We start from the raw sequence: 17,296 nt of genomic DNA on the forward strand, positions 1-17,296 counted from the left end.
CTGTGCCAAGAGACATTCCAGGATCTGCCTTGGGTGCCCTCCAGGGAGAAAGGCGGATTACAAATCAAACAAACAAACAAACAAATCACCATGCAAATTTTAAGACTGAGTGGTAGATTGAACTTTCACCTGCCTGCTTTTTGAGCCTAACCACACCGGCTCTAACCACTACACCATACTTCCCCAATGTGCTGGGTTTGCTCATACAAGGAGACCGTGCATTCAAACTTCTGACCTTGTCCCCCACATGCACTCTGAAGAGTACAGCCCATCTGTGGAAGGCAGTACCATAGGCACTTGCTAAATGCTTGAACAGCTTCTGTGAACATGGTGATGGCTCACTTATAAGTGTAGCAACATCTTCTCAATATGAGATACTACATGTGTCACTGGTCTTGACATGTTCTTTGGTATGCAGCAGCCATATTATGGCCCCTGCTTCCCCACACTGACCAGGATGGGTGTGAGGCTTTAACTCTATGCCTCAGCATGGCCCCAAACTAGATTGGCATCTCTCAGCAATTGCTATCTAAATAAGCCTGTTACATCATCATCATCATCATCATTATCATCAAGAATACTTATACTGCATACCACTTGCTTTTCAACCACAGTAGTTCACAAAGTGGTTTACATAATACAATCAATGCTTCCTGTTCCAAAGGGCTCGTGATCTTAAAAAAACAAATACAGAAGACACACCAGCAACAGCCACTACAAAAGACACTATGCTGGGGCGAAGACAGACAGTTGCTCTTCCCCACTACATTTAAGAGGATGCCACTTTAAAAGGTGCCTCTTTGCCCAATCCAGAAGCCTGAATTCATAAGCAGGCAATACATACACTGTTTTGTGAATGTTTGTTGGTCTTAATAATGGTCTTGTTTTTACCTGACTGGAGTTTTCCTAATGGGATTAACCCAGGTACAGTTTAAGGTGTGAACGATCCTCTGGTGTAGATGACAAAAATCTCACAGTAACCATGGAAATGGTTGAAGGCGTGAACTCTTGCTCAGATTTAAGGGTTCCCCTCCCACCCACCCTCTGGCCCTCCTAAAGGGCAGCAAGTCAATCCCCTTGTGTTTGGCTGACAGGAAATTTTGGGGAGTTTCTTGACTGTGGGTGCATTATGACTGCCCGCCACAGCATCAACTCTTTCCCATGCCTACTTAACTTGAACTCAGAAGGGTTCAGAGACAGACATTTCTCATTTCCTTCCTTCCCTCCCTCCCTCCCACCCACCATTATTAAAAAGAATTACGGTTATCAATGTCAAACTCATCAGGCCTTCTAAGAAACCGACTGGCTAAGATTCTGCAATGGATAAACAGAGTGTGTCTGTCGTAAGATCTTTTATAGTATCTAGAACATCTCGGCTCTTCTGTTTATTAGAAAAAAATGGAGTAAAAACGTCACGGGGAAAGTGTCACACTCACAGAGGTGGTTTCTGCAGAAGAAACCAAAGTCAGACTGGAGCTTCCTGTCCTTGGGGCAGTGGAAGCTCCACATTCTGAACAGCCCCCTACAGCTGTATCCAGAAATTACTGGAAGGTGGGGCCAAACAGCACAAGGAACCATTACAAAATGACCAGGACATAGAAAATAACTGAATTAAATTTCAATACAATGTTTTATGAGGATACAGAAACAAGAGCCAAGTGCGTGTCAATTATCCTACACCTTGTGCACGTAAAAATGGCCAAACTACATGGAAGCTGCTTTGCTTCTTAGGAAGCAATACTAACAGCACCGCCCTGCAAGGTTAGCGTTCATACCTACTGTTTTGACCAGAATTGCCACCCTTTGTTTGCTCACTTTTTAACAGAGCATCCACCTGTTGTTGTCATTAAGCCGCTGCAGTTTGGTAACTTCTGTGCCTCCTTCCTGTGCTTTTTTCACACTGAATATTTATTTTAATATTTTTTTTACTATAAATACAGCAGTAGTGCAGAGAAGCAAAACTTACTGTATTCTGGTACTTGATGGGCACCTGAGACACAGTCTTTTCGACAGCATTTTTACTGAGAATAAAACAGCCACTATTATCATGTCATTGTACAAATCAATGGTAAGGCCACACCTGGTGGCGCCCATTTTCACACGTCCATTTGGCGTTCAATGGCGTCCATTTCTTTTCCATTTCCAGCTCTGATCACCACATCTCAAAAAGGATATAGTGGAAATGGAAAAGATGTAGAAGAGAGCGACCAAAACGGTTATGGGGTTGGGGCAGCTCCCTTATGAGGAAAGGCTGTAGCATTTGGGGCTCTTTGATTAGGAAAAAAAGGTGCAGGAGGGCAGATATGACTGAGATGTACAAAATTCTGCAGGGGATGGATAGAGGGATGTTCTTTTACCTCTCACACAACACCAGAACCAGGGGACACCCACTATGAGTGTTGGGAGTGTTGGGCAAAAGAAAATATTTCTTTACCAGAATGTAATTAGCCTGTGGAACTCCTTGACATAGGATGTGGTGGTGATGTCTGGCCTATATGCCTTTCAAAGGGGATTGGACAGATTTATTAAGGAAAAATTCATTACAGGTTGCAAGCCATGATGGGCTTGGGCAACCTCCTGGTTTTGGAAGTAAGGCATTCTCTCTCAAAATGCCAGATGCAAGGGCACCAGGATGCATGTCACTTGTCTTGGGTGCTCCCTAAGGTATTTGGTGGGCCACTGTGAAATACAGGAAGCTGAACTAGATGGGCTTTTGACCTGATCCAGCGGGGCTCTCATGTTCTTAACTCTTCAGGCTATAGTTTATGAGAACAGTGAAACTTCTTTGTTTCCAGGCTGCTGAATTCTCTTCTTTTCAGCTGTGCTGCATTTTTAATTGTTACTGCATATCATTAATGCTGCATTTTACTGTTTTCAAAATGGTACTGTACTTTGTAAGCCTCCCTGTGCCCCATTTAATAGGGAAATGCAAGATATAAATAATTAAAATGAAAATCCACAGACATACAAGCACATACACACCTGTACTCAAAGGTACTCTGAAAACCATGGGGACCACATTCCTGCAGGAAGGAATCCGTTTCCTAAATTTAACTGTTACAGATAAGTCTGCAGGAGCAAAGGAGAAACCGCCAGGAACTCAACCTGTCCCCAGCAGCACTAGCACATTATACCCAAGCATAATTTATCTACACCCAGAACAGTTGTGGGTTGCGACTCAATTTTTGGTGAGTAATGCCATCAGGCCGCAACTTCTGGGTTGTCAAGCTTTTGCCTTATGTTACCTGCATGGTGGTCTTTGGTTCACTCCAGGCTTCATCACATTCTTGCTGATGAAAATATGCTTGTCAGTGAGAACACAATGAGACCCTGAATGGCAGCAATACCATACATGACCACTGCTGTCTGTTCAGAAGGAAGCTGTCCCTGTAAAGGTTGCTATTTGGGGGACCCTCACATTGCTATGTAAAGACTGCCATGCAGAGGCTCTAGCAGTATTAAAAAATCAAATCAAATCTTGGCAACCCAGAAGTTTTAGCGGTGAAGTGATGTTTTCATTACATCACCGCCAAGACTTCCTGGTTACCAGGGTCCACACTGAAGATGGGTTGTAGGCAGAAGAAAGAAAAACAGAGGGGGGGACTTAAGAAGAAAAAGAAGAAAAAGAAGAAGTGGAAGAACCAGTAGGAGGACTAAGAGGGAACACCAATAAGATAGAGTATAAAGTAAACAATAAGAAGAAGGGCAAAATGGTTGAACAATAAATAGAATTTGTTTTTTAATATATTAAATTAAAATAGATGCAAACCAAAATTTGAAATATAAGTATTGCGGAAATTAAGTGGTATTAAGATAAATATTTTATTAATTAGATTAAATTAAAGTGGATGAAAGGGGAATTTGGAATATAAGTATTGAAAATTAAAGTGGTAAATATATGAAATAAATTAGATGGAATTGTAATTTTGGAATATAGGTATGGTGTAAATTATAGTGGTATTAAGATAAATAAAAGGGTTATTTTATAAAAAAGAAGGTAAATAAAATAAATTATAGATGTCAATTTATTTTGGAGAAAATATTAAACCTGTATTTTGGGTTAATAAATATGTGGTGGATAAGCGAACTATAATATTATTGTAATTGGAGATATTTGTTTTTAGATGTGATATTAGAAATTAAGAATCAGATAAGATATTGTATTTTAGAGGTTAGTTTAGTGGTAAGAAGAGTCTATAAGTAAAAATTTGAAGCCTTTTTTTGATTGGATAGTTATGGAAAATGATGTATAACATGTTATAAGAGATATTGAAGGAGGTAATACCATTGTAATCGGAGACTTCTTTTTTAGATGTTATATTAGAGATTAAGAATTAAATAAGAAAGATTTTATTTTAGAGATTAGTTTAGTGGTAAGAAGAGTGTATAAGTAAAAGTCTGAAGTGTTTTTTTTAATGATGGGATAGATAAGGTTAGAGGAAAAATATGGAATGTTAAAGTATTAACCAGTTGGGTTAAAGAATATGATAATTTTTGTATTGATTATTAATTTTGTGTGCATTAATGTTTGTTGTAATCGATGGCTACCATCCTCGTGTGTAACCTATGTAGTCCTAGCCCTAAGTCTATCCAATTTTCCTTACCTGTATCTGTAATAAATAAATAAAGCATTATAAAAAAAAAAATGAAGATGGGTTGTAGGGCAGGAAAGTTTGAGAACCACTGCACTAGAAGTTAACATTGTGTGGACATTCTACAAAAAGTGAGTGAACAAAAAGGACAGCAACTCCTAAGAACAGGACACAACCACTATGGACGCAACTCAGCAAAAGCACTAGACACTTGCTTTTTTCTTTGTTTAGTAATGAAAGCTAAAAATATTGGGAAGTGCCTGGAATATCCCAATTTGACATGGTTATGGGTCAGAATTGGCTGGAAAGGAGGTTGAACTGACATTGTACCCTTGCTTCTTTGCCTCCATAATATTTGCTCAGCCTGTAGTTTTGTACATCAAAAATTATGACAGCAACACCGTACATGACCACTGCTGTCTGTTCCGAAGGAAGCTGTTCCTGTAAAGGCTGCTTTCTCATATTGCTGTCTATGCAAATCTACCCAGGCACTCAAATAAATATTGGAGGGCTTGCTCTGCTTTCCTTCCAGGAGGGGGTACAGAGTGGCAACATATGCAGGGCCTTCTTAGTTGTAGTACCTAAATTTTGAGAAGCCTGTTTAGCTCCCTCTCTGATCAGCTTTTAGTGGACAACAAACCAGCTATTAGATTATTTCTGGTTGGTTTTATTATTTTGGACTGAAAAAAAAAACAAAAAAAACATTAGTTTGCTGAACTGTTGGCCATGGCATGGTTTGTGGTTTTAGCTTGTTTCACTTTTATGGAGCTTTTTCCCCTTCATTGTTGTTTCGTATGGGTAGTCACTTGTGGTAACCTCAGCACAGAGTACTCACCCAAAGCTTATCTCCAAATCTGCCTAGCTACTGACTTGAAGCAGCATATCCCACCTTTGTTGCCAAATAATACAAGCTAGGCCAAGCTCTCACACAAGCTGCAAAGCATAAATAAAGCAAATCCTTCTAGCAGAAACGCACTTTGATAATGAATAAACCCACCCATAACAGCTTTAGCCATGTCCCCCGAAGGGCAGAATATGAACCCTCATTACCACCATGTGGAGATATCTGATTGAAAGTCAAGGTAGAAGTCAGGGCTGAAAGTCCTGAAAGTCAGTGCCTGAGGCACTGCCTCCCCTCACCTGGCAATGCACCAGCCTCTGCTCCTCCTGGGGGGGCTAGGCTTGGAAAAGGAGGAGGGGGCAGAGAGGAAGACTACGTGTGGGAGGGAGGACTGTGGTGGGAGATAGAGTGGGCCCTCAGTATCCATGGGGGATCGGTTCCATGCCTTCCCCCTGTGGATATCGAAATCCATGAAGTTTTGCAGGAGGCTGGCACTGAAGAAGCTTGCTTGGAGGTTGCCCCATAGCCTCCTCAGAAGGTCTTCTAGATGCAACTGGAAGTCACTTCCAATTTGTGTTGGTGACTTCCGGTTGTGTATTCCTAGACACAACTGGAAGTTGCCAACACAAACTGGAAATGACTTCCATTTGCGACCTCCCCACGCCTCAGAACACCTCCCAGACATGTCTGTAAGTGACCAACTTGATCTGGAAGTGGCTTCTGGTCACACCCAGGAGGCCCTCTCAGGTGCAGGCAGATGCTCAAGTCCATGGGTGTTGAGTCTGTGGATAAGGAGGACCCACTGTACTCAAATCCACCACTCTCCACTCCTCCACACCATCTTCCACTTTATCCCCTTTTTTCTTTTCCAATCCAGAGAGCGGCAGAAGAGAAGCAGGGAAGACTAGTGGGCACTCTTTGTGAGTCTGCTGCCTGAGGCAGCCACCTCACTTGACCTCATGGATTGGCCGGCCCTGATAGAAGCATTTCTTTATAATGTACTTGATAAAGTCAAGTACATGAGATACAGGAAGTTGAACTAGACGGGCCTTTGGCCTGATCCAGCAGGGCTCTTCTTATGTTCTTATATGTGGAAGGAGGACTGAGAAGGAAGAAGAGAAATGAGCATTACCAGGAGTTGGTAGAAGTGCCCTCAAGCAGTTTGGCAAGCTGTCCAGTCAACGGGGTGAAGAAGGTTTCCATATTGAAATTGGGCTGGTAAACCTCACTCAGGCACATCATGGCACTGGCATCACAGCACAAGACCTTGTTCTGCCCCGTCACCATGTAGGGGATGAAGGTGTAACTGCAGTTGCAATCCTGAAAGACAGTTGGGCAAAGTAGCCCCATTAAGTCTTGCCACCAACTTTCTATATGACCATCTTCTGTAAAGCTCACAGCATGAACACATCAAAAGCAGTAGCCTTGCAAGCTGAATATTTGATTACTTTTGCCTATTTATATTTATGAATATTTATGATTACCTCTCCCCCCTCCTTTTGCCTTCCTTTCTCCCTTCCCCTCCCCAGCTTTCTCTCATGTTAGTTAGGATCAAGATGCAGATGCACAATACATACATACAAGTACGTATGTATCTTTGAAACTGCGCCATAAGAATGTTGCCAGACCCACCCTATAAACTGAAATTTTTGAGCAATGCAAGTGATGCACAACACAATCCCATACGTGCTTACTCAGAAATACAGCAAGTCCCTGACTTATGAAAGCCCCAACCGGCATAACTCAACATACGCTTTGCATAAAGTCAGTCTTCGCAACAAACCGAACGACTTTATAGCCAAGTGGTGCCTCAACCTCTGCCTTCTCATATCTTTCCTAGGACGGGCAAGAGGAGCCACCTGCACTGACTGTTAAGGACTGCCCTGGGAAATGTAGTTCTTGATAGCCAGTAGTGTTGCATGTGCTTCTAAGGAGCGTGAGGCTTTGGATTTTAAGTTCTCAGCCCCCAAGTCAGCGTCTCCCAATATCCAAAGTCAAGTGTAAGGAAAATTAGCACCTCAGTTGAAGATGTACCATATGCAATTCCAACTTATGTAAAAATAAATATATAGTTGTCAGGAAGGGAACTTCCAAGAGAAGGCAAGTTCACTCAAGGGAGTAAAACCTAGTTGTTAAGCACAACCAAAGCCCTTCTTGCTTCTCACCTTCCCATTATTGAACTAGCAGCTGAATGGGTGAAAACTTTGGTAGACTGGATTTGCTACCACCATCCCAGGCCACAGAGATTAGGTAGAGGAGGGCTGTCAGGGAACTCCCCCCCCCCCGCCCAGGAGAACACTGAGCCCCAGGTGAAGAAAATATGAGATTGGCTGGAAAGCATAAAGGAAGGTTTTCACCATAAGGATGCAATACGCCAGCAGAGCTGAGTTGCTACACTATCATCACATGCCTCCTACAGGATAAATTTATAAGTGTTATTGGAAAAAAGGCAAGCATGCAAAATAATATGAGCCTTACAATCCTAGCTAGACAGTACAGTTCCTAGTCGAAGAGATTCCTAATCCTTTTCATTTGTGGTTTGGCTCCCAATGGATGAGTCACTCAGGAAACTAGTAAAGAATGCACCTCCCCCGTCTTGGGCGCTTGCACATTTATAACTTGGCTAGAATTATGTCATTACATTACCTGATTGGAGGGGTGGAAACTACATAAGAACATAAGAACATAAGAACAGCCCCACTGGATCAGGCCATAGGCCCATCTAGTCCAGCTTCCTGTATCTCACAGCGGCCCACCAAATGCCCCAGGGAGCACACCAGATAACAAGAGACCTCATCCTGGTGCTCTCCCCTACATCTGGCATTCTGACTTAACCCATTCCTAAAATCAGGAGGTTGCGCATACACATCATGGCTTGTACCCCATAATGGATTTTTCCTCCAGAAACTTGTCCAATCCCCTTTTAAAGGCGTCTAGGCTAGACGCCAGCACCACATCCTGTGGCAAGGAGTTCCACAGACCGACCACGCGCTGAGTAAAGAAATATTTTCTTTTGTTTGTCCTAACCCGCCCAACACTCAATTTTAGTGGATGTCCCCTGGTTCTGGTATTATGTGAGAGTGTAAAGAGCATCTCCCTATCCACTCTGTCCATCCCCTGCATAATTTTGTATGTCTCAATCATGTCCCCCCTCAAGCGTCTCTTTTCTAGGCTGAAGAGGCCCAAACGCCGTAGCCTTTCCTCATAAGGAAGGTGCCCCAGCCCCGTAATCATCTTAGTCGCTCTCTTTTGCACCTTTTCCATTTCCACTATGTCTTTTTTGAGATGCGGCGACCAGAACTGGACACAATACTCCAGGTGTGGCCTTACCATCGATTTGTACAACGGCATTATAATACTAACCGTTTTGTTCTCAATACCTTTCCTAATGATCCCAAGCATAGAATTGGCCTTCTTCACTGCCGCCGCACATTGGGTCGACACTTTCATCGACCTGTCCACCACCACCCCAAGATCTCTCTCCTGATCTGTCACAGACAGCTCAGAACCCATCAGCCTATATCTAAAGTTTTGATTTTTTGCCCCAATGTGCATGACTTTACACTTACTGACATTGAAGCGCATCTGCCATTTTGCTGCCCATTCTGCCAGTCTGGAGAGATCCTTCTGGAGCTCCTCACAATCACTTCTGGTCTTTACCACTCGGAAAAGTTTGGTGTCGTCTGCAAACTTTGCCACTTCACTGCTCAACCCTGTCTCCAGGTCATTTATGAAGAGGTTGAAAAGCACCGGTCCCAGGACAGATCCTTGGGGCACACCGCTTTTCACCTCTCTCCATTGTGAAAATTGCCCATTGACACCCACTCTCTGCTTCCTGGCCTCCAACCAGTTCTCAATCCACGAGAGGACCTGTCCTCTAATTCCCTGACTGTGGAGTTTTTTCAGTAGCCTTTGGTGAGGGACCGTGTCAAACGCCTTCTGAAAGTCCAGATATATAATGTCCACGGGTTCTCCCGCATCCACATGCCTGTTGACCTTTTCAAAGAATTCTATAAGGTTGGTGAGGCAAGACTTACCCTTACAGAAGCCATGCTGACTCTCCCTCAGCAAGGCCTGTTCGTCTATGTGTTTTGAGATCCTATCTTTGATGAGGCATTCCACCATCTTACCCGGTATGGATGTTAGGCTGACCGGCCTATAGTTTCCCGGGTCCCCCCTCTTTCCCTTTTTAAAAATAGGCGTGACATTTGCTATCCTCCAATCTTCTGGTACCGTGGCTGTTTTGAGGGACAAGTTGCATACCTTAGTCAAGAGATCTGCAACTTCATTCTTCAATTCCCTAATAACCCTTGGGTGTATGCCATCAGGGCCCGGTGACTTATTGATCTTTAATTTATCAATGAGGTCTGAAACATCTTCTCTTTTAACTTCTATCTGACTTAACTCCTCGGTTAGGAGGGGCTGTTCGGGCAGCAGTATCTGCCCGAGGTCTTCTGCCGTGAAGACAGATGCAAAGAACTCATTTAATTTCTCTGCCATCTCTAAGTCTCCTTTTATCTCCCCTTTCCCTCCCTCACCATCCAGAGGGCCAACCGCTTCTCTGACGGGTTTCCTGCTTCTAACATATTTGAAGAAGCTTTTATTATTCCCCTTAATGTTGCTGGCCATGCGTTCCTCATAGTCTCGCTTGGCCTCCCATATCACCTTCTTACATTTCTTTTGCCACAGTTTATGGCAAAAAGAAATGTAAGAAGCCTGTTCATTCCATCCCACCCTTTGGATCTAGATAGACAGGCTTGCTACCCAATTCCTAGGGGCATGCCATTGTCAGCAGGGAGGGAGTCAGCTAACTCAGACAGGAAGAGCAGCCAAATATACATCTCACATGTTGCCAATAGCATCTATCAAACAAAGGACAAACGCTGCCTGTAAAACAGTGGTTCTCAAACTGTGGGATCAGGACCCACCAGTGAGTTGTGAGTCTGTAAGTTCCATATTGTACGGAGGGGGGGCTTATCTCCAGGTGACATTGCATGAAACTGCAACCATAGTGACCATTAAGAATTGCGTAAGCAAGACTGATCAGTATTTAATAACTGAAATCAACCAGATTACACAAGAGGAACAAAGCATCACAAGGTGCTCTTCACCAAGGGCCAGGCTGTCTATTATTTGCAAAGATAAAAGGTGACTGAAGTTTAGGGGAAAGACTAAAGACACACACCCCCCTGCCGCCCTGACTGAATCTCCAAGACTGGCTCATGAGTTTCACACAGTGAATGTCAGAAAATAAACTGAATGTACAAAACTCTTATGGACAATCTCCTGGAAAAGGAAAAATGCAGGGCAGGTTATTAGTTGGACAACAAAGGACTAGATAGGAAGTAGAAAGAATTGAACAAGAGGAGTGGCATAAAAAAAAACACCCCACACTAGGGAAGCACATTCCTACATCTAAATTTTCGAAAACACTGTAGTTAAGAATATAATTTACTTTCTAAGGCTGGAGATGAGCAACAACTGTGTTTTCCTTCCAAAGCGAAAGACAGGCAGAGGAAATCAGGCTCGTGATTTGAATAGTCACCCCACCTCAGTAAAACATGTTTGGGAGCGTTTCAAAAACCTGTTTCACCAGAGGCAACATGAGGACAAAGGGAGTATGGAGACACCCATCGGATGTGATGCCTCTCTCACACCACCTGCAACTTCCTGAAAAACAATTGTCCCATCTTCACGCTAAATGCTCTTTCTACTGTAGGTCATCATAACCCAAATTACTCACTTGTCAGCCTCTCATTCTCTGATGGTAACAAAACTTGGAAGCAAAAGTACATGACTCACAATCCCAGCTCTCTCCAGTTTACAGAAGTGGGTGACTTATCATGAATCCTCAGCACCAGCAACACTGCTTTAAGGTGACATCAAGAGGCAGGTGGGGGGGTATCACGAGGGGACCTGGCCCAGAGTTTTTCCCAGGGCCCCCAGCAACCAGGCACCAGCACAGACTAGAGAACAGTTTTGTATACAGGGTGTCCAAGTTTAAATTAATCCTAGAACCAAAGTATATGCCACGTTAAGCCCAGCTTTATTTGACTTATTTAGCACAGGAAGCAAGATGGACGTGCCCTTTGGATTCGAAAAAAAGCAGCTGAAGGAGTGGAGGATCTGGCTTGGGATTGCAGCATGCAGAGAGGGAAAGGGTTAACATCCCACCCATGCATGTTCTTTCAACACTCTCCCCCTCCCACACAAAACTGATGTTTTGTTGCAAAGAGTCAATCTGGGGAGTAATTTTTGATGAGGAAATGGCACAGGAGAGAGCTGTTAAACCCCTTCCCCACACACTGCAGTCCCAGGGCCAGATTAATATTGTAGCAAATACTACTATGGGGTCCACATTTTCAGGGCTCCCTGATGCCACATTCAGTGGCATCAAGAAGTCTTCCTCAATGGGCACCAAGAGCCCAGGGCAAATGAGGTTGGGGGTGTTGCGAGAACCAGAGATTACCCCAGACTATTTTTCCCCCTTCTCCCTTAATACCCCCATTTCTTTTCCAATTAAAATGCAGAAGTTTACACCAAAACCTGCACCCATAAAATGTACAAATTCTGCACAAGTAAATGATGAGATGAACCCTCTCCTGTTTGTTTTAATGTGTTCTGCCTTTAAGGTGGGGTGGGGATAAATCCATTGAAATCCTATTAATGCTTACTCAGCAATCTGGTAAGCATTTTAGCAAATTATAGCAAATGAAAAAATTGAATTAGTTTACTATGCAAGGAAATAATTTATGTTTTAATAATTATGTGCATTTTTTTAAACTTAGGGCCCCTTTATAACATGCTACAAACCCCAGACTAGCTTAACCCATGCCTCAGAATACCTTAAAAGACATAAAAACATAAAAGGCATAAAACCAAGGAAACCAAAAGTTGCATCTTTTCAACCAAAACAGCCATTCTGAAGCCCGCAGAAGCTGCAGGCAAATGTGCACGGCCTCTGCAGCTTCAGAGAGTTCTCCAGAGGCGAATGGAGTGCAGCTCCATTCACCTTTAGAGTGCTCAGGTTGGGCCAAGTTTGGCCCAACATGGGTCCAGGGGACCCGCGTTGAGCCAGATCCATGAATGAATAATCCACCGATACGGAAGCCCCACCTGTATAACGTTACTGGTTTTTTGTACTTTTGTAAACTAATATTTGGCCACGTCACCAAATATTTTACTTGAAGCTCTAAGGTGCTTTAGCATAGCTTGTGGTTCAAAGAAGCCCCTACCCATAATCAGCTATTTGGCTACTCATAATTAACTCATGCTGCTTACATCTAAACCAGTGAGAGCCAGGGTGGTGTAATGGTGAGAGCAGAGAGACCTGGGTTCAAATTCACACTCATCTATGAAGTTCACTGGGTATCCTCGGGCCAGTTGCTCTCTCTCTCTTACCCTAACCTACTTTACAAGGTTGTTGCAAAGAACCTTAGCTCTTAGCTGTTGCAAACTTCCCTTAGCTCTGTAGGCAGAGAGCAGAATAGTAAAGCTCCAACCATAAAACAAATACCTCTAAGATATGGAACCAGGGGGCAGTCATTACTTTTAATAAACCAATGAGTTGAACATAGTTTGATCACATGTAGATAACGGGGGAGATGCCACTCCCCTCTCATCATGCTGCAGCCGTTGTTTCCTGATCAGATAGCTGATCACAAGGATGGTATGCAATGACTGCAACCTCAACAAATCTTGCAGCTCCCACATATTAAATCTCCAAAACAAATCCAAATCAATTGCATCACCACAGGCGAATATACTACACCCCATCTGCATAAAGAAATGCTGCATTTCTACAGCACCCAGCATACAGGACCTTGTGCTGTGCAGCACAATACTAAGACCGAATACAGGTAGGAATAATTCACACCCACAAATCTCTGTCCTGAAAACAAATGCCTTGAAATTATGGTTTCCAGGTCAGGCGTAGCCAAAAACAGGACCTGGTGATGTAAGAAGTATGCCTGTCAGAGTCTTGGCAGGTGCAAAGGTTGCACTCCTATACACATTTTCCTGGAAGTAAACCCCACTGAACACAACGTCTGAGTAAACATTCATAGACTTCCGTTAGCAAACAATGTAGCAGCAACTCCACTCACTCTCTGGTTTGGAAAAGGAAGAAGAGGCTGGCTATATCGGCAGGCCTTCACTAGATCAGTAGTTGGACCTTACCTTTTTCTCAAAACACTTGGGTTTTCTCTCCCTACATCTTGCAATTTTATAGCCGCTATTTTTCCCCCCTGGTATTTTTGCTTGTTTTTGTTTTGTAAGATAAAATTAAATATCCATCACCAGATTTGTCAAGAGTTGGCAAAACATCTGGGACGGGGAGAGCCTTGCTGGAGCCCCAAAATGACCTCAGATTAATTTCTGCATGCAACACACACACATACACACAAAGGTTGCTTTGGGTAAACTGCAACCCTACTGCAAAATGTACTGCTACATACCCTACTGCAAAACCACTCCAAACACATTTTAAGAAGTATTTAATGTTGCATTTCTATAACGCACTTCCTCCAAGGGGCTCAGTATGCAAAATTTGGAAGTATGTTTCTAAGGCCTTCCATGGGCCTTTTAAAGCCTTGTGGTGGCCCAGGGAGGCAGTCTGCAGCTTTCCCAAGCCTCAGGCCACTTCCCAGACACGACCTGAAGACTCTTCCGATCGCATCTGGGAGGTGCATGTCAGGCCTCCAGCACACGACCTGCGCAGGGTCAAATTTGTAATCCCAAATCCACGGCTAAGGAGGACGGCTGTATATGCCATTTGCAAACATTTAGTTCTACTTGGAACTGAATTCAGATTTGTGTTTCCTTTTAGCCAGGTGCTCAGAAAGCCTTTACCTATACAAACATCTTTGATGAGTGCCTCTTGGGGGTAATAACTTTGGCCAGCCCTGCTCTGCTCTCTCATTTCCTTGAATTTATTCAAAAGGTCTTTATAACCCACACTTCACATGCAACATTTATGGAGCAGTGTCTGAGAAGATAAGGCATCATAAAAATACAAGACAGAAAACTATAAAGCAAGCAAATATTGCAGAATAGCAGAAAGCAGCATAAAACCAAGGTAAAATAAAATTTTATAGCTCAAAAAATATCAGATGAGAGGAATAAAACATCATCATCAGTGAAAAGCTGGATTAAAAACAATTGTTTAGCTTCTATCTCTTGGCTGAAACATAGTTGGTGTCTAGTGTGCTTCTCCAGGGAGAGCAATCCATAGCTAGGGTGCCACACAGAAAAGGACCTTCCCCAGACACCATCAGTAGTTCTCTATATATTTGGGAAGTTAATGAGGAAGGAGGCAATCCTTTAGATACTCAATTGTCAAGCTGTGTAAGGCTTTACAGCCCAATCCTGAGCTGCCTGGCACTCAGGGCTGCCGTGGCGCCACAAATGGCTGCTGCAGCATCCTAAGCTCTATCCGGGCAGCGCTGGCAGCTCCTTGGAGGAAGGGAACTTCTGTCCCCTACCCCGGGTAAGGCACATAGCCCCGCAATGGGGCTACTTGATTCTATGACAACCTTTGGGTCATCGTAGAATCAAGAGCCTCCGTGTCAGGCCAGCAGCCCGAAATAGAGGCTCAGGATTCAGCAGAGCGGAGCTCCACCACTCCTGCCTCCTTCCTGCCCCACTCTCTCCCGCTGGCATGCCTCCTCCCCGCCCTGGAACACCTCCCCCCATGTCCCCACCTATCTGTTGCCTGGTGGTCCACACAACCACCAAGCAGCAGAGCACTGGTGATCCACCGGCACTGAACTAGCACATGCACTCCAGCGGTGTGCACTAGTTAGAATTGGGCCCTTAGGGTTCCAGTGTGTTTCCAGGCAAGAAATATTTCTGCAGTTAATTCCAGTTAATAATCAAGCCATAATATTTTTTACCAGCTGAAATGTCCAAATACAGTAGACTTCCTATAATCTTGCACCTTTGGGGTATAGCTGATGTGGGAGAATCTGGTTGGAGTCTCTTTTTAAGCCACCTTCCAAGAGTGCCAGGCAGAACCAAGAGGGTGAGAAGGAACCTGCTGTGAAATTTCAGGGATGGTGTATCCCTTAGCAGTGAGTATGGGTGGCTCCTCTTGCTCCTCTCAGCAGAACCAGGGCAACAGCAAGAGACCCATGGAGAGATCTGTGCAAGGCCAAGGCACCACAGATGTCGCAGCTCAGTGCACTCACCAAGCCCAACTATCAGAAGTACCATATAACTGGATGCTGAACTCTTGGAGTTTTACTATAGAGACTCCAAGTATATTAATTGGACCTTGAATAGCTAGCCAGGATCAGTGACGGACCTTCCCAGCCTCATGCCCCAGGGGTTAGGTCCACAATGGTGCCCCCCACAGGATGTTGTTGCCCCCCAGAGTGTGCAAATTCCCCCCCCCCACTTACCTAGAGCGCATGGTGCCTAGCACGACTCCAGGATATATCAGAGAAGCTTCCTAAAGGTTCCCTGACACTTTAGTTTCCTACCCTGTCCGGAGCCTTGCAGAGGCTTCCACGGGACCCTAAAGACGCACAAGGTTCCATGCCCAGGGCATTTGCCCCAGCACGTGAATGGGAGGTCCACCACTGGCCAGAATGCATCATAGTTCAGTGGTCGAGCAACTACGTATTTTGCATGCAAAAGATCCCTGATTAAATCCTTGACAGCAACTCTGAGTAGAGCAGGAAAAGACCCATATTAAATCATGGAGAGCTGCTGCTGGTCTGTGTTGACAAGACTGAACTAGAGGGATACAAGGTCTGACACAGCAGAAGGCACCTTCGCATGTTCAACACACTGCAATACTCTTCTGGGTGTTCCCAAGGCAAGAAAAACTCTGGACGGACTATCAAATGTCACCTTCTTGGCTGGATACTCAAGATGCTTACCTGATCCGACCTGGTGACAGGTCTGCCAACTCCAAGAGCGCGACTTCAACAACCAGTGACTCAAACCCACCTGCAGAAACAGACCTGCAATGAAGAACTATGTGGTGCCTACTCACCCGGAAGGCCTGCATCTCCGGCAGATTCGTGTAACAGCAAAGGAGGATGTTGTTGGTCATGCTGTAGCTCTCACGCACCCCCAGGTGATAGAACAGTGAGGGCTGGCACAGGCTGTTGCTCATTTCCACCACAACAACATCTGCAAGGAGACAACAGAGACAATCAGACATAGCCCACTGTCATCCTCCCAGGGACCAGCTCAACCGTACAGTCTAGCAACCCTCCCTACTAAAAACAGAAGCATTTGGGGCTTTTTGGTTGACTTGGGGCAGATGTGCCAGAAATTTGTAATATTTTGCACCATATAAAGAAAACGGATAGAAAACATTTTTATCCCTTTCTCATCAAGATGTAGTTGAAGGGGAGCAGAAAAGCTCTGGGACAGCAGAACTAGTGAAGTCATCAGCAACAGCACACAGGTACTGGCTTTAAAAATGTATTTCAAAGAAACTCAGCTGAGAAGCAGTGTCTAAGCAAACCTAGGTGTTTGCCTAGGGACATTAGACTAGGTAGGCCATTGTCTTTCTGAAGGGCTACCTAAGAGATAATACATTAAGGTTACATTACGTTACGTTACGTTTTCCAGACTCACAAAGAGAGTCTGGTCCAACAAGAAGCTGACAGAACATACCAAGATCCAGGTCTACAGAGCTTGCATCCTGAGTACACTTCTGTACTGCAGCGAGTCATGGACTCTTCGCTCACAACAGGAGAGGAAACTGAACGCTTTCCACATGCGCTGCCTCCGACGCATTCTCGGCATCACCTGGCAGGACAAAGTTCCTAACAACACAGTCCTGGAATGTGCTGGAACCCCTAGCATGTATGCACTGCTGAAACAGAGACGCCTGTGTTGGCTCGGT

The 17,296-nt window shown here is 44.3% G+C and overlaps 1 protein-coding gene across 5 annotated transcripts in view; it reads right to left on the reverse strand.

Annotated features, from left to right (window-relative positions):
• Positions 1 to 17,296, reverse strand: part of MAP3K6 (mitogen-activated protein kinase kinase kinase 6) — a 67,376-nt gene that overhangs the window by 38,569 nt on the left and 11,511 nt on the right. For 4 of the 5 annotated variants that reach the window (XM_066638979.1, XM_066638978.1, XM_066638982.1 and 1 more), the window contains exons 2-3: positions 16,433 to 16,572; positions 6,566 to 6,753 (exon numbers count right to left, since the gene is read on the reverse strand). In XM_066638979.1, the coding sequence (XP_066495076.1) occupies positions 6,566 to 6,753; positions 16,433 to 16,572 (328 nt within the window). Of the gene's footprint in view, positions 1 to 6,565; positions 6,754 to 16,432; positions 16,573 to 17,296 lie in introns of those variants that run through there. The other variant, XM_066638983.1, reaches the window with a different exon arrangement.

Source organism: Tiliqua scincoides, chromosome 10 (assembly GCF_035046505.1).
Source record: "Tiliqua scincoides isolate rTilSci1 chromosome 10, rTilSci1.hap2, whole genome shotgun sequence".
In the NCBI taxonomy this organism is placed as follows: domain Eukaryota; kingdom Metazoa; phylum Chordata; class Lepidosauria; order Squamata; family Scincidae; genus Tiliqua; species Tiliqua scincoides.